Genomic DNA, 26,793 nt, shown 5'->3' on the forward strand with positions numbered 1-26,793 from the left:
TAATAGACACTATGCCCTACACACTAACACTATGCATTACACACTGTATCGCATATATTTAGAGACTAACTACAAAATAATTCTACATTCTATGCACTAAATATTACATACTATGCATTATACATGTGCAAACTGCATAATCATAATGCATAGTATGCCTTATCCACTATATTCTACATATGCAGTCTAGATTACATGCACTACACACTTTTACTGAATTTTACTCATGTACACGAAATACTATGCACTTTCAATTACGGACTGCATACTTAATTTCACATTTGCATACTAAATATTACAATGCACTACATTCTGCATATTATGTATTACACAATATGCATACTAAATCTAAGCTCTACTATGCATTATATCATCTTTGTACTAAACATTGCAGTGGTTTTCAATTCAAGTGCTGGCGACCCACCGCTCTGAATATTTTGCATGTCTCTTTTAACACACCTGATTCGTAAGAAGAGAGCTCCATGCATGAAATGTGTTTCAAATTACTTCTAAATAAGACACAGCGCTGGCTTATATTTATTCAGACCGCAACCAGTATCAGTCTATTCTTTCACTTCATGTCTGTGTAAGTGTGCATGAGTGTTGTGAGAGCACCTGTTGCTCATTGGTCTCTCTCTGATCTGGATGGTGCTGAGCTCCTGTATGCTGCCCCTGCGGCCGCCGACCATGTTGGAATTGGAGACATTGAAGCTCTTGCGCTTGTTCCTGCGCGTGCAGCAGGAGGACAGGCCATGTGGAGAGGAGGACATCGAGGAGGAGCGGGACATGGATGGCTTCGTTAGAGAAACCTCCATACAGTTTGTCTCATAAGTTTGCTCATCCACAAACTCATGATTCTGAGAGAGAGAAAGAGACGGGAATTATTTATCACTTTAAGAACTGATTTCTGCTTTTGATTATTATATTAATGCGCTTACTGATTATTAAATTGTACATATAATACAAAGTTGTAAAGTTTCAAATTGCATAAACATGAGACGTTTATGTGGTATTAATAAAACATAATATGCTTAATCTATATTAGAACAATGAAATTAATAATATAGTGTGTGTGTGTATGTAGAGTATCAACAGTGGAGTCCTTAAATCCAGACTGACTGTAGCTTTGGCTGTTTCTCAGGCAGTCCGGCACCCAGCAGGACTGGAATTGTCTCGAGTCTATTGCCCTCGGAAAGCCAGAGCAGGTCACAGTCAGGGGACAACAGTGGTTGTCATTTTCAGTTTTCATGCCAGAGTCTGAATAATGATTTCTCTTGAGAGAAAACAGCACTTATTTTTGACAAACCCACAAGCACGTAGGTGCAGAAGAAGTCTGGCACTGGTTAAAGTTAAAGAGTATAGACCAAAAAATAAATAAAATTGTCCACTTTCACCCTCGTCTGTACCTCTGCCAGAGTTTTTAAATAGATTTTAATTCAAATATGGCACACAAAAAAAGCAATGTTTAATGTCAGTCATAAGTGATCACATCTTGCCAGGTTTTGCAGATAATAAAGACTCAGGCTGTTCTTCACACAAAGCTATTTTTAGAAAACATGGCCTTTTTGCACCATATGCTAACACAATTTTCAACTTGAACAAAGCCAATATTGACAATTGACCAGTAGCTGAACCTACTTCAGGTAGCTTTTGAAGTTACTTAAGAAAAAACACCGGTATAGGAGAAGATCAAATAATGCAAAAGCTTTTATTGAGAACAGCTTCCAGTTGTGTGTGAAATTTTCTCCTGAGGTTCTTACCGTGGTTTTCTCCAAGCAGTGCAGGAGATGGTGATGCTGGGTCTCAAAAGTGGGGTTGATCTTACATACCAAAGACTGGCCAGCCTCTTTTGAAGCCTTGATGAGGAAACAGAAAACACTGCTTACCAACCTATCAGCACAGAGAGAAACTGAAAGAAAAGACAAGACAGCAAGGCCCGAATTCTCACAATGATCCAGCAACACTGAGACATTGTTGAGGAGCGTTTGGCTAGTTCATTGTGACAACAGTAGGCTCTAGGTTACTGCCACGTCCTGTTCTCTCAAGATCACAGCGTTGACAGATGGCTCTTGGTTCAAAAACAGTGGACAGCAGAAACAAGAGTATTCCGTGTGTGTCAGTATCTACTGAATTTATATTCAGGATATATTAAATAATGTTATATTAAAAAAATTATGGAGGAGCATGTTCGATAATTAACCTAATTAACAAGATTAGTGGTATATATACACATCTGACTTGCCTCTGTCATTGATTGTTTTCTAGCATCACTCCACCACCTCATCTCATCACTTCTAACTATTCGCATCCCAACCTGGGATGGGGGGAGTACTCTGTGTTTAGGCCAAATTCCGAGCTCAGAGCCCTCCCCTTGGACAGCACACTAAATACGTATAACCTTTACTCCGTTTATTATATGTAAGTGTGAACTTGTGAATTATTGGAAAGGTATATGGAAATGTTAAGCGTCTTCTGTATTTGAACCATGATGGCCACTGTATCCAAATTCAATAGAGCCTTAATGAATCAGCATGGCGCAGTGACCAGACGACTAGGGCAAGGGTGCACAATCCTGCTTCTAAAGGGCCAATGTCCTGCAAAGTTTAGCACCAACACATTTGCCTGGAAGGTTCTAGTAATCTTAGAAGACCTAGGCTAGCTCCAAAATCAAATGGTCTCTGAGTAGGTAGTTTTTTTTTTTTTTTTTTTTTTACAAGCAATTACTTCGCATAAAAAAAATAAAATAAAAAAAAAAGTATTTTCTACATCAGGAGCTCTCAACTCTGGCCTTCAAGGTCCACTTTCCAGCAGAGTTTAACACCAACCTTTATCAAACTCACCTGCCTGTAACTTTCTAGTAATTGTAAAGTAATTCAGATTTGATGTTTGATAAGGGTTGGAGCTAAACTGCAGGAAAGTGGACCTTCAGGGCTAGAGTTGAGAATGCCTGTTCTACGTTAATGAACAGATGCTCCACAATAGGAAGGGAGGTTAGGACAATTCCAAGGGCCCTGATCTGAGAGGATCCAAAGAAAAGTTAAAATGGAAGGAAACACCACCCTCAAACCAGAGCTTTTTTCCTACTGTTTTATGGATATTGAAAATTTGGACATCTTTGGAATTCAAACTCTTTTTACATTCTGTTTTTTGCCTGTTGTATGGTAGGGAAGTATGCGATTTTGTATGCAGCCCTTCATTAGCCAGTTCAGGTGTGTTGGATTGGAGCTCAATTTTACAGGTTATTGGCCCTCCAGAAGCAGTGTGGGACACCCCCGAACTAAGGCATTGCTTATCAAGAGTCCGTGTATGGTCAACAGGCACTTGATCAACAAGCCCCGTGGTCTCTGCCTCACATTAAACCCCGCCTCCCATTTAGACGTTGGCCAATCAATGACATGCAGCTCAGACAGTTGCATTCCTCCACGTAATGTGTTCTGATGATGTCATGATGACAGAGGAATAGAGAGGGAGCACAGGCCAGTCTGGACAGCAGTGAGAAAATCATTCAAAAATGCATGTTAAATAATGTATGGAGCAAAAGAGTAGTAGCTGTTGAAAAAGGCAGTTAATACAACAAGTAGACAAGATACAAAACGTAATAAAGAGACAAAACCCAAAAGCAAGTAGTTGAGAGATGGGGAAAAGGGGTGCAGTAAAAAACGGGGGCCCCGTTGGTACTGGAGCAGATGGCCGTGGCCCCCGCAAGGCCAAGCCGCATGCACATTGCCATTGGACAAGAGGTCACACATTTATTGTCTCATGACCAGCCACCAGGAAGAGGTGCCGGCGCACCTGGTCTAGGCGTAAGAAAGGGTGAAAGACAGAGAGAGAGAATTAGAGGAACACCATGGAAGCACTGAATGGGGACAGCAGCCCTGTTGGACCTCGGCCCCCTGGCAGAGAGGCGAAAGACCCGGGGGAAAGAGGGGTCCACATGCACCAGCCCATCATGTCAATTTCCATTAAGAGAGACCCCAGCGATTTGGTTTCCACGGTTACCTCCTCCTCCGCGTCTGCCAGCATCCCATTGCGTTTGTACTGCAAATAAGCATTAGCGCCACCGCTCTTCGTCGCACGAATTCTAGCAAGCCTGGTTTTCTGTTCAGGTGGACAAACACACGGGTGTTTAGCCTACTACTTCCTCTTCCTGTGGTCAATGTGTGTAATCGTGGTGTGACCGGAGATCTTCATGCTCATGTCTCATGGTCAATATGTGTGTAAATGTGATCAATGCTTGACTGGAGGTTGCATGCTCATGTCCAACATGAAGAATGGTAATGTGTCATTTTTCCCTTGAGGGACATCAAAAGTATATCTATAATTGTAAAAATTGATATTTTGATACCATATCCTAAATATAAAAATGTAAAAACAAAATTATAATAATAATATAAAAAAAAAAAAAAAAAAAAAAAAAAAAAAAATAATGAAATCGTTTTTATTCAGCAAGGATGCATTAAACTGACCATAAATAACAGAAAATGTATTTAAAATGTCACAAAAGATTTCTATTTCCAATAATAGCTTATTCTTTCGAACATTCTATTTATCAAAGAATCCTAAAAAAAAATAAAAAAATAAATAAAAATAAAAAAATATCACTGTTTCCACAAAAATCTTAAGTTTTCAAAACTGATAATAAGAAATGTTTCTTGAGCACCAAATCAGCATTAGATTGATATCCGAGGGATCATGTGACACTGAAGACAGGAGTAATGGATGCTGAAAATATAGATTTGGATTCAATTCAATGTTAAAATGTATACCAATAGAAAACAGTTATTTTCAATTGTAATAATATTTCACAATATTATTGTTTTTATGGTATTTTGATCAAATAAATGAAGACTTGATAAGAAAAAGAGGTTTCTTCTTCTTCTTCTTCTTCAAAAAAAGAAAACTAAAAACATCATAGGCTTTTCTCTTTACATCTCCAGATAAACGGTATTGTTAAATTTCAGGAGTACTAGTATCAATAACAGAAATTTGGGTATTTTTTACAATCCTAACATCCTTTCTCACTTCTCCCTCTCCTACTCTCGTTCTCAGTCCCTAGTTAATCTAAAAAACAGACTGTTGTTCTTGGGTGGACTGGTTGTACTGTTTATCTGTGTGTGTGTGTGTGCAGAGGTGGAGTGGGATATACTGTTATAACTGTTTGTGTCTCCCATGGGGTGGCTGGAGTCAAACAGCTAAATTAAGAGAAGACACTCATCTAATGAGATATGATGTGATGTCACCACGTCTGCGTTTTCTGATCACTCCCAAAGGAGAACTGGTTACAGAACACAGCATCTGTTCTTCCTGTGCCTGGTCTCTTTGGCCACGTACACACTGCAGCTAAATACAGTCGTGTCTCCCCTTATTAGTGCTTAATCTAATTCTGTACACACACAGTTCCATCATTTAAGTTTGATGATGACCGAATAATTGCATAGTATGAACAAAACTGGTTTAAACGACTTAAGAGCATAAACAGTTGAATGTGGTTTGGTAAACACTGACTGATGTTGCTAACCTTCGCTCTCAAGAAAAGGTTTAAACAACTACGTCAATCACCATTTTCCATACAGACATGAAATGATGATTTATGACAGGAATACTCATGACAGATGTAATGACAGATCACAACACTCCTGCCGTGATAAATTCAGATGTCTAAACCGCAGGCTAATGCATCGACTATAAATGCAGCGTGTGCATGCGGACAGCTTCACTGATTATGGCAGTCACTGTGCAGATGGGCTGTAAAACTTACATTTCAATTTAATTGCGAAAGTAATCAGATTAATTGAGGTCTCGGAGTTAATTGAATCATTTCTTTTAAATAATCCTGAAGCTAAGCATCAGGATATGCAAATTCCATCATCACTGATTGGAGCTGAGTGGCATACCACTTGCTGTCTATTCAAACATCAAAGTCCCGATAAGAGCAAACCCAATTAAACTTATTCACTTGTTCGCTGGTCCATGGCATAAAAAAAATTGAGGACATTTGCCATTAAAGGAATAGTTCACTCAGTAACCCAGGAGATAAATATGCACAGATCAAGTCTTGTTGATCAAGTGAAAACTGTCCAAAATTGGTTTAAACAAATATACCATTGGATTTTGATGGGTAGCAGATGGACTTTTTCAAGATGCAAAGTGTTGTTATGGATTATGAATTGGTATTTTTGCCAGAAGCAACGGTTTGATGTAAAAATGCCTCAATGGTGGATTTGTTTCCTACAAACACACAGCTTTTCACTTCACAAGATGTTCATTGATGGACTGGAGCCGTGTGGATTACTTGTGGATTATTGTGATGTTTTTATCAGCTGTTTGGACTCTCATTCTGACGGCACCCATCCACTGCAGAGGATCCATTGGTGAGCAAGTGAGATGTAATTCTCAATTTCTCCAAATCCGTTCTTATTAAGAAAACTAATTCATCTACATCTTGGATGGCCTGATTGTGAGTACATTTTCAACTAATGTCCTTTTTTCTCTCTCTTTAAATACACCCAAAACTTTGCAGTGTGTATGTGGCCGTTTCCTTTTTATTTCTATTTAGACTCTTTCTCATCCTTTTTTTATATCTGCCATTGTCAAAGTTTCTCTGCCTGTCTTGTGTGTTTGTGTTTTTGTCTGCTGTGCTGAAGTACGGGATGTGATCTGGGCATGCATTAAAAATGATGATTCCACAGGGACCTGCAGTTAACAAACCACAGAGACACACACACCACTCAGCGTGCAGACATCTGGGTCACAAGCACATTGTGCCATGTTGTATTAAACACTATCCCAGTGTCATTTTTCTGTGTTTGTGTGTACACGGTTCTGTCAGGGTCTCTTTGCCACAGCCAGACCGGCTTGTATTTCAAGTATTGTATTTTGTATTTCTACTTTTGAGCCCAGCTCCCTATAACTCTGTGAGATCAGAGGCCGTGGACCCACGCTGGGGTCGTGGGTGGCCCATCTAGGGTACCTTTTGAGCACGACGCTTCTCTGCACGCTGACTCTGATGGTAGATCCGACTGAAATTGGACACAATGACGGGAACGGGAAGAGCGATCACCAACACGCCACTCAAAGAACAAACAGAGCCAAAGATCTTTCCCATGATGGTCTTAGGAACCATGTCTCCATATCTGTAACACATAAAAAAAGAACATAGATATGGGTCAGCGGCAACAGTTAAGTGACAAATCAAACAATGAAAATCCGAAAATCTATCTATCAATCTATCATGACATCATGGTCTTTTTTAAAATCCAGAATTCCAGTCAATACAACTTTTTTTTTATATATATAATTTTTTCATTTTCTTTAAACTTTCCTTTTTCCAAAACATTTAAAAAATGTAGTATTAAAGGTTATAATATCTGATCTTTAATTAAATACACTGACATGTATATATATATATATATATATATATATATATATATATATATATATATATATATATATGTGTGTGTGTGTGTGTGTGTGTGTGTGTGTATGTAAAAGATTACACCAGATATTATAAACAATTTTTATTATAAAAAAAATTCTTAGAGAATTTTCAATATTTTTCTTCAAGGCCTTTTCAGCCTCATTTCAAATCCTATGAAAAAAATCCAATTTTATTTTAATTTAAAAAAAAATTTGAATTGTATAAAAGTTATGTAAAAAAAATAAAAAAAAAAAGCCATTTCATTGCTCCTGATGTTGCAGAAATATTTCTGATCTTCACAAGCAGGGTTTAATTATTGCTTCTGTCAGCAACACACTTCTTCATTTTTTACCAGCTCAGCATGATCCCAGATGGCAGCACTAGGGGGCACTAGGGAATCATATAGCATGGGGCAAACATTCACTCCCCAATTTCTATGGAAAGCTCTTTTTTTCTGTATTTGACCCCGGGCTTTTTTCCTCATAAAGCATTAACATCCCCAAACTTTTAACTTGATGTTAAAAAATGAGTGTTCGCATGTGGTGGGAAGAGCTGCGTGTACGTGTGGGCTGAGTTTCATGCTACAAAGTAGCTATGCTATGAAGTTCTTTCATCCTGTGAAGTTCTCTGACCTACTTTCCCAACACTGAATATAAGATTACATTTAATAATAACCATTACAATGATACAAAGCACTCATATTACACAAAATGTCTTCCTAAAATGGCATTCATATGAACATGCTGTCTTGGGAACACACAGTACTTGCAAGATTACATTATTGTTCCAACAAACACACTCCCCTTCTGTTGTACCACCTCCTCTTCATCTTTTAAAGCAGGCCAACTTGTGACAAACCAACTCCGTCACTGGCATTCAGGAGACGATCTGTCATTAGTCAACAGAATGAAACCATCCTGGTGTATCTCAATCCAAAAGCTGTCATCGCAATGACACTACGTTAACATTTTAAGGGCGATGTTTACTAGTTGCACTTATACCATGATATTACCATGTGTTTTATTATTATTTTTTTGGCATGTTTTAAAATACTTGGACATATATTCATTCATAAGATGCTTTTATCTGAAGTGACTAACAATCGAGGAATATCACAAGCAAGTAGCATGCAAATGCAAACAAATATTGTTATAATGTTTTACCATGGTAGGCCTAAATGTCAAAACACCTCCACAGTATTTTTGCTGTAATCACAAATTTGTGTTTTTGGAATTTTTACACGTGAATTTATATAAAATGTTTAAGGGCATCACCATGAGCCAAGACTTCTATCTTTCAAGTGTTGAAGAATCGGGTATGCCCTCAAAAAGCATTATGACTATATTAGCTACACCAATAAATCCATACAATAAAAGTCAAATAAAAGGGTCCAGCATGGTTTTTTTGGGCCTCATTGACAAACATTCTGTAAAATACCCCTGTCACTTTAAGACGAAAAAGAAGTTACAGAATACATCGTGGATACGCAAATGTGCAGTGTTTTAAACACAGTTGAGCTGCACATTTATTTCCACCTGCACACATCTCTTTCTCAAAGGACATATGCAATAATTTAAAAGAACTAAAAAATTACAATTACAATTGTGCATTTCTGAAAGCGGAGTGTAGTGTGCCGTGACGGCGCTGAGAGGCTTCCGTGCTCTAAGTGAAGGGTCTTACTGAATTACGGCATTGAGAATATGAGCTGAAGGGGCCTGATGCGACAAAGCCTGAGCCATAATTACGGACGGCACCGAGTCGACCTCTCCAATTAAACGCCTGTAATTAAATAAGCCAGTGAGAGAGAAAGGGAGAAAGACAAGACATGCAAAGAGTTAAGAGGCTCTTGTTTCTGCTTTGTACCATGGTCGACGGTCATTCAGAGCCCTGGAAAATATCCATATTAATGGTTACATGAGCTATTCATGACTGATCAATAGAGAGCTTTGTGATTCCCTGCAATGGCAGACAATAGACTCATTATAAGAGACCAATAAAGTCTCTTGTAGGCAATTACTCTCATAATTAGATTTGTGTACGTGATGAATATGTTGGACACTAGCTGCTAATCCAAATCCGCACACTAAGCTGTTATTTGCAAAGTGTGTGTGCGCTCTCGCCGGAGCATCACATTGCTCCGCGGCCAGCCTGTGCGTAATAAAAGACATTGACCTTGCACTGTCAGGTGTGTGTGTATGTGTGTGTGTGAAGCAAACTAGAGGGGACAGCAAGGACTCTAATTTGCTCTCTGCGTTTGTCATTTCTTTGCTGCTCACTGTCCAGTACTGTTATGTATGACAGCATCCCTATTAACCCAGCCGACCTGCACTGGCAACCATTACACACACAGAACACTGAGCAAGCTATTGCAGTTTAGATCATCACTAGCACTTCACTGCAGCCCAATATAAAAGGCAATCACAAACACACACATAGGCAACCCTCTGTCCTCTTCTGAGGACAGTTTTGTCCTCTAACTATATCTAATTAAACTCACACTCACTCTGCTTCTGCAAGAAACTTCGACACCTTCGACACCACAGTGCAATTATGATCCAATCAGTCAGCATAGAAAAAGACGCCCACCGTCTGTGAGTAAACAGCTCTAAAAACATGCACACCCAAACACAGTCTTACAGATTACAGGATGTGGACGAAATCCAATGAGAGAGACCGAGAGAATGAAAGAAACACTCATAGTATGACAATGAAATAAGTAAAGCCCTCTATTTCTTTTCTCCATGCTTTCTTTATGAGTCCATATCTCCACTCTTTGGCTCTAGCGTTATGTGAAATGAGAGGAGAAGGGTGGATGAGTGGAAAGAGACAGTGAAATTAAAAAACGCAGAGCTCACTGACTTAATAGCTCTTGCTTCATGAAGCTCTGGACTGATTGGAGATGAAATATGCTTATCAAGTTGAATGTGGTGCTCATTAGAATTCTGAGAGTTAATGATGAGTGTGTTCCATTTAACCGGCTCTAATTGTTATTCACAGTCACACGTGATGGAGAAACAATCACTCTCCGCGTTTTATTGTCCTGTAGTGTTTTGACTGCGTCTAAAATCACAATTCACAAACAAACTTTTCAAAAGTACGCAGTTCCAGGCCCCCTTAACAGCATTGTCATGTAAGTAAACACAGTGTTGTGTAAACACCCCAATCTAGACTGCTGCGCATCATCATGAAAGATTATCATTTGCATGTGCTATAAGCCTTGGCAATTTTAACTATCAAGAGATTTGAAAGCATTCAAGCACAAGACATAAAAGAACTCAAAACATGAAGACACGAAAGAACTGAATACCTGCTGTGTTCGGTGCGCACACAGAGAGCTGCATTTCAGACAGTGTGCAAACAGCTAACTGAGTTCTCTCACTTGAATGAACAAATACACCTCACTGAAACAAACAATCAAGCACAAAAAGACGTGAAAGAGCTTAATTCAGAACCTGCGCGCTGGGTTCTGTGTGCACACCGTACAACCCAGCTAGGGCCCTGCTTAGAGAGGATTGCACTTATCACCTAGCTGTTGAACTTTTATCGACCACCAAGAGAAAACTGTAAGTCTGATCGCTTAGAAAATTTGTGGTGTACAGATGTGATTGTGACTGGTCAGGTTAAAGCAACATGCTCTTGCCACCTCATTTTACACTCATTAAGTCTTAACACTGATTTGCAACTCATCTAAGTGAAGGAAGCAAAACAAACGGGTTGTGTTTGTCATGCATGAGTGGCACTCCTGAGATCTCGTTCTCCTTTCCTGCGGTCAGGCGCAGCACTGTAGGTGAAATCTCACAACTAAGGGTTTCATGAAAGGCTTTTGTGAATGCTTTATGCCACGGCGGTTGGAAGCTTCACACAAGACCCCCTCCTCCCTCATCAATAATTCTGTCTATGCTTTCCTTATCCCTCCCATGAATGCTCAACGATCTGTTTTATCCCATCCTACCATCCTACCTCCTTTGACCCTCTTGGACTCTAAAACACACGGACATTTTGCGGACAGACAAACTCATTCAGACTCATATCAGGGATGTCCCCTGTTCGAGTTTGGCTAAAGGCGAGACAGATACACAGAGTTTATTGCATCAACAAATGCTTTCTTCTCCCAAGCCCTTATCACAAGCAGATACAAAGTCCTTGACCTGATAATGAAAGATGTTCTCCTGGCATTCATATGCAACTTCTAGTTGAGGTATAAAAGTGAAGAAGAGAGAGAGGAAGAGATGATAAGGGTCTTTTATCTTTTCTTATAAACCCATAGAATGGCCTCTTGCTCCACTGACTCACAGCAGATCAATCAGAGATAAAGCTCTGAGCTCACTTTTGTGTGCAAGAAAAAAATAATTTACGTGCACGAAGCAAAAAGTTTTCGATTTCCAGAGAAAATCACACTTAATGATTATTATACGGACAGAATGGACATTGTTATGTTGTGTCATGGCTCAGGGATCAGTGTGTGAAACACGAAGAGATATGGAGGAGGAACAGAGCGGGGTCATCTCTGATGGTGAAAACAAGGAATATGACTAGGTTGGGTGCACTGACATTGAAATAGAGGAGGGTGAATAAGCTATCATGGGCAAACATGATAAACTCATAGCCCAATCAATTAGAGCAATCTCATTCCCCTACTGCGACTCAATCAGAGTAAATGATCAATAGAGGAGAAAAGAGCTCGAGATGCTAATTTATAACAAGATGCTTAACAACAGTGAAATCTTCTCTCCTCAAAAATCGAACAGGCTGCTTAATTGTTTTAGGACATGAGTAGACTTGAGTATGCAAACGCATTCAATAAGCTGATGCATATATGAAGCGTTAGCATAAAGACAAAACTAATGGTAACAAGTATGCTTACAGTTGCGACATAGCTAAACATATTGTTTAAACAAACTTTAACTAATTAGCAAGGCCAAGTCCAAGCATTTGCTTCACCATGACAGTTGACCTGAAAGAGGGAATGGATGATAGCTTTCACGCTAAAGTTCGTTATAGTTCCCGTTGCAGCAATGCACACCTATATTGCAATTAAAAACTGCGTTTTGACATGACAATCCACAAGGACAGTATGTGACCTGAGAGACAAAACTGATCGTAATGTTATTGCTGCTAACATTTGCTAGGTGGCAATAAATCAAGTTTAAACAAGCTTCAAACACCATAGAAATACGATATTAGTTAACGTCAAGTATGCTGCAGTGCCTCTTGCAGCAATGTGCACTTGTGTTACATAAAAAAATTGCACTGACATATTTTGGAATGCAATGCAATTTCCATTCTCAGTTCTCTTTCTATGCAAATTAAAAAAGCAGTATTAACTATGGGAAATAATAACTGCACCATCTCTAGCCATAATTGAAGCTCTGGATGTGTTTGTTTTATGTGATTTTGTTGTATCCAGAGGAGATTTTAATGTGTTTACGTATTGCTTTCGGTCCAATAGGACTTACGTCGTGACTAAGAGCTAATCAGCATAATTATGATCACATAGCCGCTATTATGTGTGGATGCTAATGACCTACCGGACTGAACCGTGGGAGCTCCCCTGCCTCGCGCAGTAGACTGAGGAAAAGGGGAGAAAAAAAAAAAAAACATTTTTCAACCATTTCTCACTGTATAACTACAATATTGTGCATAAGCAACAGACGGTCCACATGGAATTTTCACTGGCATAGCTAAAACTCAAAGACAAAACATTCACAAATTTGGGCAGAAGGGAAAAGACCACTCAAATTCACTTTATGTGTTTTCTCTTCTTTTAATTGCTCATGTTGATGGAATATAAAAATATTATGCTTACATTTGTGGCTTATTGGATTTGCTTACAGCTACCAATAGGTTATTAACTGCTAATATTCACACTACTTCTGCAACATGGATGCAAAGTAAACAAAATCAGTTCGATTAGTGAATAAGAACACATTTTGTGTCTCAAAGTTCAAAAGAAAGAGCCGGGATGAGTTCTGGACAAGCTAATAAGGCCATCGCGAACACCAATGCTAATGATCTGAGAAAACGATCTGGGGAATCCAGAGTCCACACGAGGATGAGACGACATTATTGCTGCTAAATACCTGCAGCAGGTGCTCACATGAGCAGTCGAGTCCATTAACACATGTCCACTGGCATGCCATGTTTAATGTTCTATGACCGCTACAGTTACGCTTCTATAAAACATTTATGATTCACACATACACTCTTGACCATCTGCTGTCCTCTTAAACGGTATCAATAATCAGTAGTATAACATACCTGTGTAATTTAACCTCTATACTAAAACAGAGCAGCTATGGAAAGTGGTGACTGTGAGAAATGGCTTCATTCTTTCATTCCTCTATTTCCGAGGGAAACTATTTGAGCATACGGCAAGCGAGCGAGGTCAAATCAATGAGCTGACATTATCACAAAGGAAAATTCCTCATCAAATGGCAAGGGCCAACGTGCAATAATACTGTGTGGGAGAAAGAAAGCAGGTTCTGACGGCAGAACATGAATAGATATAACATCACTGAGGCACTAGCAGAGGTCACAGTGTATGGCGCTGATGTCAAGTGGCATAATGCTGCAATAATGTTTTGGAAAATGTCCACAGAGCATTGAGGGAATGCTTAGCACTGCTCAGGTGTGTCCGACACTGGTTCCAGCAGTGCTTCAATCCGTGCCAACCGACCTTCTCACCACAGCATCTGTAGCTGTCTGTCTAGCTGACACACAAATACACACATAAACACTCCCATTTTCTTACATGTAAAGTTAAAATTGTGATAATCCTAAAATTAGATATAAATGCAACTTTCTATTACTTGCTAAAACATGTTGCAATTACGACTATAAAAACACACAGTTTCCTTTTTTTCTGTAATACATTCCAATCTCAAATTGTCATTACGGTCATTATTTATTATTATTATTCGTTTTACGTCTCATGATTCTAAATGATGATTCTCATTACTGCAAACAGTGTTGGCCCATACTATAGACAATAATGTGGATTGCATTTGGCTCCGATGAGCCTGCAGGTCCCTGCTAGGAGATCCACACTAGAAGAAGAGATCAAAACCGCCAACGCAAGGACGCTTTTCATCCCTTCCGACTGTAAATCATCCTATCATGACCCGGACATGTCCTTGACAGGTTTTGTGAAATTCACCCATGGTTATGCACAACATTCAGAAGAAGACAGGTTATTTATACACCCACGCACTGAAAGTCTGTCAGAAAAAAAAACAAAAAAAAAACAGCATTTTTATAAATACAGATCTGACTCAGCCTCAGTCAGTTCCATTGATTGTCTTTGTAGCCCTGGAAGAAAGGCAGAGCACACAAACATTCGCATGAGAAAGGAAACACAAACATTTGTCAAATGAGAGCCTTATAGCCCTTTCTTTCAGCTCAGAGCAAAACATACAAACACATAATCCAGCTAAATTATTCACACAGACACACATGCACATATATATTCATAGACAAGCTCCAATTTGACACTTCATTCCACCTACAGACCCGAGCCCAGAGGACAATTAGTCAAGCAGGCCTTGGGCAAGACAGATGCAGATGCCATATTTCTCTCTAATCCAGTTATTGTGTCTCTGAGTTTCCATAGTCAGTGTGTGTGTGTGTGTGTGTGTGTGTGTGTGTGTGTGTTTATACTAATGATACACGAAGGATTCCAAAGTTGTATTAGCAGATTTTGTTCTTCAGAATTTTATTTTCTCCAAGAGAAACATCAAATATTGATTGGATTTTACACCATTCTGGCATACATGAGGTATAAAACATGAATTTCAGCTTCAGATATGAGGAAGGTGAGAATGATACAGCAATTCTGATGATTTAACATTTTTCAGTAAGATTAAGTATCATGAACTAACAATGAACAATACTTTTAAAGCATATATTTATCATGCATACGCCTAATTTGATATGGCTGAGTGTCAATTCATTAAAGGGGGGGGAAATGCTATTTCATGCATACTGAGTTTTTTACACTGTTAAAGAGTTGGATTCCCATGCTAAACATGGACAAAGTTTCAAAAATTAAGTTGTACATTTGAAGGAACAACATTTTGGGAACAAAAATACTCCTTCCGGTTTGTCACAAGTTTCGGAAAGTTTTTTTCGAGTATGGCTCTGTGTGAGGTTAGATGGAGCGGAATTTCCTTATATGGGTCCTGAGGGCACTTCTGCTGGAAGAGCGCACGCTCCCGTATAGCAGAGCACTGAGAGCACAACAGACTTTACTGATCAGAGCGAGAGCGTCGCGAAATGTCACAAAAGAAGTGTGTTTTTGGTTGCCAGGGCAAGACAACCCTGCACAGATTACCAAAAAAAAAAACAGCATTAAGGGACCAGTGGATGGAGTTTATTTTTACAGAGCATCAACGTAGTTGTGCAAGTTTTTTTTTTTTTGTTCCCTGCATTTCGAAGATGCTTGTTTTACAAACAAGGCCCAGTTTGACGACGGATTTGCATATCGTTTATTTCTTAAGGATAATGCAGTGTCAACGAAAAGGGTCATGATCGTGTGTTGGAACCGCAGGCGGTGAGTAAAACTGCTTAAAATATCTCTGCCTCCTTGTTAGTGCGTCCGCCTCCCATGCCGGAGACCCGGGTTCGAGCCCCGCTCGGAGCGAGTCGTTGCTGCTGCTGCTCTCGTTCAGTTTCAGCCTCGGGATCTGATTCTGGATCATAAATAAACGGCTGAATCTGACTGTTAGCCATGGTTTGTTTTGGATGATGGTTTTTTTTCCTCACGGTAATGTCACAACTTCCAAACGCTCTCAACGCAAAAGCCTACTGGCGCTCGTGATTCTTTAGCTCCGACAAACGTCACGCCTCCAGCCGGTCGTGTTTTTCCGGGAAAAATCGGTACAGACTATCTTTCTCTTATGAATATAATAAAACTAAAGACTTTTTGGAGTTATGAAGGATGCAGTACTACTCTATAGGTACTCAAGATTAACAGGATATTGAGTGAAAACGAGCATTTCACCCCCCCTTTAAGATTTATCTTGCACAATGACAGTTTGATGGTGCTAAATGGCAATTTTCTGAAACATCAAACACTTTTTTTTTTATCTGTTTGAGAACACTTGACAACATTTGTACTGTTGCTAAGCTATATTATACTATGTTTACATCCGCCTTTTATTGTTTGCATCTATTTTGTGAAACTTTTATTCATATATTTAATATTGAATTGTATAAATATACTTGTGTACATACTTAAAACAAGTACTGAAGTAAGACTCCCCTTTAAATTCTATGTTTTGAGTTTATTTTGTGAGGTTAAAGCCTTTAGGAGGGTCAGACCCCACAAATCCCCCATAACTCACAATGTATATGAATATGCACACAGAAATCTCAGTAAAACCAACGCTATCTCACGACCAATTCGTACGTATTTTACGAGGTGGCTTATTCGTACGAATTTGTACGACTTCACTCGTACGATTTTATACGACCCCAGTGGGTTAGGTGTAGGTCATTCGTACAAATTCATACGAATTGTGCAACTCGTAAAATATGTACGAATTGGCAAAAAATCGTATGAATTTGTACGAGTGTGGTTGTACGAATTCATACGAAAAAGCCACCTTGTGAAAAATGTACGAATTGCGATCGGGTTGGTAAAACTGAAAAACCTGTCATTTATAAACTTCTACAGAGTAGTTGTTGCCTCATGTAATTCTGCTTTCACCTACAAATAAGATTTTGGTATTCTGGTAAACTCACTTGACAGAATTTTGCAGATTACATCTGGGCTTAAATATTACAACTGGAGTTATTTTAGGCTGTTAACTTGGTTATGAGAAGTTTGTGAAAGCAGAAGAACTGTAAAAACCTGATCAGCCTTTCATCATAAGGTCTTCACACACACACACCTGAGTCTGTACGGCGTCTTGTTACCTCTGAAAGACTGTCTTCGGTAGAGCCGCTATAATTCATCGAATAAAAAAATGAGCGGGAAAACTGAGCCAAGGATGGAGAGGGATGAAAGGCGGGCGAGCTATAAATAGCCCACCTGGGCTGTTTCACTCATCCGTCTGCTTTTGAACTTGTCATCCGCCAAATTGGTGCTGTGGGCCATGTCATCCATCTCTTTTTGGAGAAGGGGTGAGGAGAGGTGCTAGAAGAGCCGTACCCTTGGCAACCACGCAATCCCTCATTCGCACACTGATCCATCACACCATCACATCCAAATCACAAAGACACCCACACAAAGGTCCCCTTAACACCACGTTCCCTGTCCATATGGTATCTGGATATATATATATTTTTAATGTATTAATTTTTATAAACATTAAAACAGTCCATCCAGAAAAAAAGTGTCATGCAATTGACCCAGAAATCAGAAAAGCAGGAAAACGAAAAAAAGAAGCACATTGCAAGAGCAAAACAAAAAAGTGCAACACAGTGCTTGGTATGACTAAAAGAGCTATTGCTACTGAAGATCTTGTGATATCAATGTTATATTACAATATATAGTGTTACTGATTGATAAAAGCTTGACAGAAAAATGTACAACCGACGAAAACAAATCAGGTTAGAATCTATCTTAGACCAACTTCGAATATGATGATCCATTCAGATGTGTCTCGGGTGCATTTACATCTGGATTTTAATGATACCAGTTGCAAAGGGCCATTAAAGCACCACTAAATGTTCTCTTTTTCTAATTTGCAACACTGAAATTACATGCTGTGTTTATCAATGCGTTAATGTGCAAATGGAGCTTTTCTTGAAGTGTTTGTGTGATTATCACCTGACAGATCATATTGGCTCTGCACCGGGTCTGATGAGCTAAATACAGTCAGGCAATGAGCCTCCCCGTCGATGCTGTAATCACGTTCAGTGCCAATAAATGTGATTACGTTGCAGTTCACTTACACGAAAAAGCAAAACAGCAAATTTACCCAGAATTCCTCACACCGCACTCGTCAGATAAAAGAAGTGTATATTTCTAAGTAAATGATGCCGCTTCACACGTTATTACTTCGAATCAAAGCAGCTCGCTTCTTAAGCAAGTTGATTTACAGAGCGAGGTGAGAACAGCAATCTACCACTGTGAAGCGTGTTTGAGATCTTCTTTGATCCGTGGCATTTCATGCTCGGGGAAGCGTACTTCTTTGATAAACACTACTCTTTTGTTTGTGTTATAAGAGTGTACTGTGTGTGTGTGTGAGAGAGAGAGAGCGAGACAGAGTACAAGAAAGCAGCACTAGGGGGTGCTCAAACACAAACAGCTCCTTGGCACAGCCTTAGTGACACTCAGAGGTCCTGTGCACAGCATGTCCAAACCAAACTGAACTAACCTAAACCAAACTCTAATCCCAAAAGCAATCTGAGTCGTTGAAACCTGTCCAGAACTCTCCCTCTCCCGCACACCATCTGCTCCCAGCCAACAGGGGGCACAACTAAAAAAAGACTAAATTTTGCATAGCCATGTCTCATGAGCTTATTCAGCTTACTTCAAACACAAGACGCTCAAAACAACTTGATTTGTTTCACACAGAGAAAAAAAGATCAGGTTTGGAAGAACATGAAGGTGTTTGGTTGTTCTGTTTGTCATGTAACCCCACGGCAGCTTCTATGGCTATTTTCACGGCAAAGCAACAGGTTAAAATGCACACTATCATTTAAGTAAGATACTTTTTTACAAATGTTTTTAAAAAAATGTTATCTTATACTTACCAAGGCTGCATATATTTGATAAAAAAAAATATTTTGAAATATTGCCATTTAAAATTCTATTTCTATAATTCTAAATCCATTTCTATTTTAATGCATTTTAAGATGAATTTGTCCTGAGTGTCACATGATCCCTTGAAATCATATCTAATCTATTAATATGATTTGCTCTTCAGGAATTATTTCTTATTTATGTTGAAAACAGTTCATATTTAAAAAACAGAGTCTTTTTTTCAGAATTCTTTGATGAATAGAAAGTTCAAAAGAACAGCATTTGTTTGAAATGGAAATCTTTAGTAACATAAAAGTCTTTACTGTCACTTTTGGCCACTTTAATTTAATTAAAGTATTTAATCACTTTCATCTCTATAGACTGACTTTGATCAAATCTTTTCAAGTGTTTGAATAAAACAACTGTCCTTTTTGGATGTACTGTCCCTTTAACTGTGACACACCACTACAGAAAAATGACACCCCCAAAGTGAGATTCGAGTGTAATTTATCATTTCCACAAATTTGCTCTGAGCGATTACAGTTCGTTGGCCCCTAGTGGAATTATGCATCCGTTATGCTAACCTCTCATCCAAGCGTCTTTCGAGATGAATCACACCACTCTTCCGCACTAAAGTGCCAGACTCAAATCTGCCTTCTTATTCTCTGAGTACAATCTATATATTCATATTAATCCATGATCTCAGCCGCCGCCTGAAAGTCACTAAAAATGGTCACAGTCAGACTCTCCCTCTCTGTGCTCGCAGACGGTGCCTATTAATCAAGCACGTCCTCAGGTCTTTACACCGTTCTGCGGTCAGCACTCTACTTTGCTCACACACTTTTCGTCTAAGGTATTCCAGCAAGACCTGTTCCAAAAAATCTCAGTCTGCATCTGCTTGTTTAAAACCACCGTGCAGGCATCACAGTCTCTCCTGAAGGACTTGAGAATCTCTGCATGTCTGACAAACAGGTTGTCTCATTAAGCCTGCTATAAATGTTTTCAGACGGGCCATTCCTCCGCTCACAGTGGCATCTCTGCTTCCCTCCATCCCTCTCTACTTTCACCTCCATTTCTCTTCTTCTCTCCCTTCACTCACTCTGTCATCACTCAGCAGGGTGCACACTTTGGATGTGTGATTGCACAGATGGAAAGGTGTAAATAAGAAAGGCTGTGCAACACACACATACACACACACAAACACACACACACACACACAAAGAGACAAAAAGGTCTAACAAAAAGGACATACAGTAGCTGAAAATACCCAGCCGTCTCTTTCTCTGTCTTATTGCTCCCTTTGGTAACGTGTGGCTGTGTCTGCAGCTATGATGAAGCAGCAGGTGTGTGTGTGACTCAGGTTTTATACCTGTGGAAGAGCAATAGCAGGTGTGTGTGTGCGTTAGCGACAGCTTGTTCTGTTAGCGAACCACAGGTGGAGCGCAGAGGTTGGCCTCCGTGGTTATCTGTCCTGCTGTGTGTGTGGGTATGTGTGTGTCTGTGATTTTATGCCCTCAACCCAGTGGACCTTGTGTGTGTGTTTGTTTGTTTCTCGTGATAAGAAAACAGACTGGATGAGCCATGTTCGAAAAAGAGTTGATATATACACACCTGTGACAAAAAATATATAATATAATATAATATAATATAATATAATATAATATAATATAATATAATATAATATAATATATCGCAAATCATTATCCTTTTGTTCTTAGTTTTGTACATTTTACATTTGAAACTGTTCACAATTTTATATATATATATATATTCCATTCATCTAGAGTTTATAAATTTCCTAATTTCTCATTGCCTTTTATATATTATGCATTTAATAAAAACACAATATAAACGAATTAAAGAAAAAATTAAACATTTAAATACTTTAGTTAGTTAGTACAGGTCATTTGGCTAATTATTTTACTAGCAGAGGATTTGTTCATTTTGATTTTTATTATTATTAATAAATCTGGGTGCACAGACTGGAAATTCTTTACGGCAAAATGTCCCACTTTGGTTTTTAACTTTTACTGAAAATTGACGGGTTTTATCGTATTACACCACCTATTTTCCAATATTTACATGATTTTTGTGACAGATTTACTGTAGCACAGTCTATCATGGCTTACTGCTTTAAATCTGTGTTTACTAAGAATCCTCAAGTGTCTTCTTGAACACTGAAAATACAGCTTATGTTAAGCATTAACATAAGCATAGCAATTAGCATAGCAAACAGCTCTACTGATGGTGTGGCTGTAAAGCTACGACCTCCATCACAAACACCTAGCTTGCATTATCTATCACAAACAAAAATGCTGGAACATCCTCGCATTTAATCTCCTTTCAGTGATTCATCTTAATAAAGGGCTTATTGAAAACACATATTCCCCACACAATGCAACATAGAAAGGCCTTCATTAGCAGATAAAGTTGATGGGAAACTGTCATTAAATTATCTACCTCCTTTCATTTTTTTCCACTATTAATTTTTGCAAAGCCATCTGGCACATAATGAGGTGTAGAGCAGTTTAGATGCACTTTTCAATTAAATCTGACCTTCAAATGACAATGCGGGTGTGAACGAGAGAGATGAATGAGAAAAGTTTTGCGCGATGAGAAATTATTGATAATAAGATCAGTCTGAACCCTCTAATTACTACTGATAAGATAAACATAATCTGTGCAATATGTGACACCTATACTCTGTAGACTCTTAACAACAAGTACCGCATGATAGGAGATAAATCAAAAGACTAGAAAAAAAAAATAGCAGGCTGATGATTCCCATACAATAAAAGTGAATGGGCTGTCAAAGTTCAAAATAACAAACAATAAGTAATTAAAATACCATAAAATTATTCCTTAGTACTTAGAGACTATATTTCAAGTGGTCTAACAACAACAACAACAACAGCAATAATAATAATAATAATTATTATAGTATTTTTGTAATGTATAAAATATTATACAATGTAAAATAAAATGAAATCACTTTTCTTGTAATTTTTTTAACCACCTAATTGATTCAATTTCAATATGGAAAAGAGAAACCTGGACACGCTGCTAATGCTCTCTTTTTTAAAATTATTTTATTTTATTTTATTTTATTTTATTAGAAGAAACTAAATCATATGAAGGAGAACAAATGATGACAGAATAGTCTCCTATGTCAAGCTTAAAAATGACAAACAAGCAATAAATAAATAAATATATACATACATATCCACAACACAATATTATTAAAGGTGCTGTACGGAACTTTTGTAAAAAAACATATTTTTTACATATTTGTTAACCTGTCATTATGTCCTGACAGTAGAATATGAGACAGATAATCTGTGAAGAAATCAAGCTCCTCTGGCTCCTCCCAGTGGTCCTATTGCCATTTGCAGAAACTCCATCGCTCCCGGTAAAAAATAACCAATCAGAGCTGCGGTCCGTAACTTTGTTTGTGTTCAAAATGTAGAAAAATGTATATAATAAGCGAGTACACCATGAATCCATTTCCAAACAGTGTTTTTAGCCTGTCCTGAATCACTAGGGTGCACCTATAATAAGTGTTTATATTCGGACTATTTTAGATTGCTTCAGGGGTACCGCGGCGGAGTAACCCAGTACCTTTGTGATTCTTCATAGACATAAACAGAGAGAAGTAGTTCCGGCTACAATGTTCTTCCGCAAGACGCAAGCAGTTCTGTTTATTAACCACTAGAGCGTCAAAAGTTCCCTACCGCAGCTTTAAGTCATATGGCTTCTGATTGGCTCATCTGAATGAGTGAACAGCTCAATTTGAATGTACTAAAAGCCTTTTTTTGTATCTCATCGCCTCAATAGTGGCACAGTCAGACAGAACGACTCCAATAGCCACGCTGTTCTTCCCTTCACATTAATACAGCCCACTCTAATCATCAGAATATTACTTGTCAACCTCCCACTTCAGTCAACTACTGTTAATGGCGACCCAAGCTAATATACTATGACTAGCTCACACAGTTAAATAAACCCTTTGAAACATGTCACTCAGGTAAATTGGGCACCAAAAGCATTTGATGCAAATTGTTTTGCAGTTAGATGTGAGCTACATTATGCGAAACACTGCTGGTTGGAGACTAGAACACAAACACACACATAAACACATGATGTTACATCACAAAAACACACAATTTCAGTGCATTTGACATCCTCCTCTGTCCTTCAGCTCATGCTGCAAGGGTTTCCTGTGAGTTCATCAGCATTTAGACTTTCAGGAGAAAATAGGCTAAGAAAGCGTCTGAGGAAAAGAGATATACATATTTTGTGGAAGTAAGACAATCCAGTTTGTTCAGCCGTCTCTCTTTCCACAAACACTTTTGCCTCTTATCCTGTCTTCCCTCATCCAAGGAAAGCAAAGGTTTATGGATGACAAAGTAAGAGTGGAAAAGTTGGTTGCTGATAAGGAACAGTATTCAGAATGTTTGGTAAGAGCATTTCTGCAAAACTGGATTTTACAGAGTTCAGAAAAAATACAAGACAAGGCATATCAAAGACATCAAAATGCATGAGAGCTAAAATAAATAAATAAATAACATTTAAATAACATCAAATAAATATAAATAGCATTTGGGTAAGTTACATTGTGCTACAAGTGCTATTAATGTAAAAATACTATAAAATGCTTTTAATAACCTTGTTAACACAGACACACTCACACACATACTGTATATACATACCTACACAAAATGTAAACAATTAAATATTCATATTATAAAAGTAATATATGATATTTGAAAAGTAATAATTTATTACAAACATATTGTTGATAAAAATAAAATGTAAACTTTTCGCAAAACATTTCTTAAAGCTATAATAAAATGACATGAATACAAAGAGATCTGGCCGTGGGTGTAATAGACTAGATTTTTTAAATAATTTGTATTTTCTTTATCACTCAAATTTGCCATTGATTCAAATAATAATGTTTACATACATGCAGATGCAACACTTAACAAAGCATCCAACAAAAGATGTGCAAACCTCACATACAAGTGATTTCCAGTAATGATTGAATATCCCCTCAGCGGTCAAGCTAGCTAACATCTCAAAATGATGCACCGAAAGAAACCCAGGGTTTGCAAATCAATAAGCTGCCATCAAAATTCAGCCGGGCTAACTATGCATCGATCCATCGACCAAAGCAAACCTGAGTGCTTCATCATTGGTTGGCGAAATTCAACCAATTACTGATCTGGCTGACTTGATATTCCTCACATCTTCATCAAACATCTGCTTTGACAACCCTGACTGACACACACAGTATCCAATGCTGGACATGTTTCTAGATAGCGCCACCTCACTGCAAGCTGTTTGCGTCTGCTTACCATTGCACAAACATTGTCGTTGTGAGGCGAGATGAATGGCCTGTATAAATCAGCGGCGTTCTCGCTAGGCTAACACTATGGCATGAATAATGGAGGAGCTGACAGCTATGATAGAGGGCCTACATATATAATACGAGTAGAAGTTACATGCAGGCCACGATGTGACCAAACAAAGGAACCGGATTATAATATACATACATGAACAATGACTATGCTAACATGATTATGATTAGTTGGACAGAATGAGCTTTGAGAGCTACGACAAAATTTATGAATTATTGCTTGGATAGGGGTTGTCAACTAGGGTTGTTTAAAAAAAGTGGAAAAATACAATGATAAGGCGGGTAAAAAACAAAAACAAAAAAAACAACGGTAATAAGTAATAACTTCGGCTACTATTGTGCATAATTAGGATCGAAAAAATAAATATGCTCATCAACATTTATTGTTAACTTCAGAAAAAATGTATGACAGAAGGCTGCAAATACAGCTATTATCTACTTGAAGAAAAATCTGAATCTCTGAAACTTTGTCCAAAACAAGCCCAATGACTTTAACGGTATGGTGAGAAAATAAAAAGGAGACATTTTTTTTTTATATTCCAAAGAGACTTATATTAACACATTTGGATTTTGCTATATGCCAAAGTTCCATGAATACAATCTGACAACAATGGTATCATAAATTATGATTCTTCACCTCAAATTATGCTAAAAATGTATTTTTAGGCTATTCCAGCTAACTAAGCATTCCATGGGATGATGCCTAAAGTATACAAAAGTGATGATTGGCTCTCTAGTAAGGAAAGACTATAGCCACCATGTTGAATGCTAAAAAGAAGAAGAAATCAGTAATGACATTTCGTTGAAAGCATGTTTAGGTTCTAGCATTCAAGGTCAAGTGTTGGATTCCCAGGGAGTTGTTGTTATGATCAAATGTTTACCTTAAATGCAATGCAAGTCACTTTGGATTTACATTTAAGCATTTGGTATACACTTTTACCAAAAAGCCCTTAACATTGCATTCAAGGTACACATTTTGACAACCCTGGCTTTCTGTGCAAGTAGAACACATGACCTTGGCATTGCTTTAAATTGGATAAAAGTGTCTCATTTAACCACAGTGAAGGCCATAAAGTCTATAATGGCCCATGCCAATGTGTCAAAAAAGAAGTTTAGAGTGCAGAGTACATCAGAAATGTGAGGGGGGGTTGGGGTAAATTGATGGCATGCTGTAATATTGCTTGTATACACTTTGAGGGGTGGTAAATTACAGAAACCAGAATGATTCATCATGCACAGTAAAATCTAGACATGTCTGAACCTTGAACCATGAAAAAAAGAACCCGTATTGATTATTTTACAACAAATTTTATTTCTACCTTCAGTCGTCCATCCATCACCAAAAAGATGGATCACGTAGGTGACTGTCATACAAAAGACTTTTACAGATGCCCCATTGTTTCATCCTGCTCTTTCTTTGAAGGTGGTTATTGCAGAAACTCTCCATAAAATGTTTTTAATTGGGGTCAGGCAGCCCAAACCGTCCTAAAAATTAATTCCAAACCGGACTTCCTTTCTTGTGCAGAATTCAAAAGATGTTTTGAAAACTATTCCGTCCACACACACACACACACACACACACACACACAAAAAAAACATTGACTGACTTTCCACTGACTTTTCATTTTGTGTGAAAAAAAATGAATAAAAATTGAGTGAGTGAATGAATGAATGAGACATTTTTCTAAATATCTTCTTTTGTGTTCAACAGAAGAATGTTGTACCAGTTTGGAATGATATGATGGTGAAATACGATAGAAAATGCATGTTTATAGTGTTTATGATGATTGTAAACAATTGATTTACCTGTATTTTACAGCATTACTGAGCATAATAATAAAATATGACACTGATTAAACCTGTGTGATTTCTCTCTCTACAGTACAATGCAATGTTGATCTGGTGAGACTTATTTTCCAAAAATGCGTGGGTAGTAATTTTCGAAAATGTCTTCAGCATATTCTTGACCAACATGAGTTCCCCTCAAACCTCCATTTTTCTTTCTCGCACTTTTCCCATGATTCACCTCAGCTCATGATCTTGCAGACAGTTTAACTTGGTCCTTGGAGTTGGAGTGATCCATTCTGAGGTTAATCAAGAGTGGCCCCTGGCTAGCCCTGCAGGTGGAACGCTCCACCATTAGCAACGCTTTCTCAGCTAATTAGCTTTCCCTCACAGGTCAGTAGAAGTTAGATACACCATCTTTCATTCCATCCCCAGAGAACCTGGTATATGGTAGCCCACATGCGACAGGAAGGGATACTTTTT

The 26,793-nt window shown here is 38.3% G+C and overlaps 1 protein-coding gene across 4 annotated transcripts in view; it reads right to left on the bottom strand.

The window, feature by feature from the left end:
- LOC127976564 (potassium voltage-gated channel subfamily D member 2-like) overlaps positions 1 to 26,793 on the bottom strand; it is a 96,349-nt gene that overhangs the window by 3,303 nt on the left and 66,253 nt on the right. The window contains exons 3-6 of one of the 4 annotated variants that reach the window (XM_052581100.1): positions 6,971 to 7,133; positions 4,000 to 4,098; positions 1,761 to 1,856; positions 616 to 857 (exon numbers count right to left, since the gene is read on the bottom strand). In XM_052581100.1, the coding sequence (XP_052437060.1) occupies positions 616 to 857; positions 1,761 to 1,856; positions 4,000 to 4,098; positions 6,971 to 7,133 (600 nt within the window). Of the gene's footprint in view, positions 1 to 615; positions 858 to 880; positions 1,274 to 1,760; positions 1,857 to 3,999; positions 4,099 to 6,970; positions 7,134 to 26,793 lie in introns of those variants that run through there. The other 3 variants (XM_052581111.1, XM_052581106.1, XM_052581118.1) reach the window with 3 other exon arrangements.

This window comes from Carassius gibelio, chromosome A4 (genome assembly GCF_023724105.1).
Source record: "Carassius gibelio isolate Cgi1373 ecotype wild population from Czech Republic chromosome A4, carGib1.2-hapl.c, whole genome shotgun sequence".
NCBI classification, from domain to species: Eukaryota; Metazoa; Chordata; class Actinopteri; order Cypriniformes; family Cyprinidae; genus Carassius; species Carassius gibelio.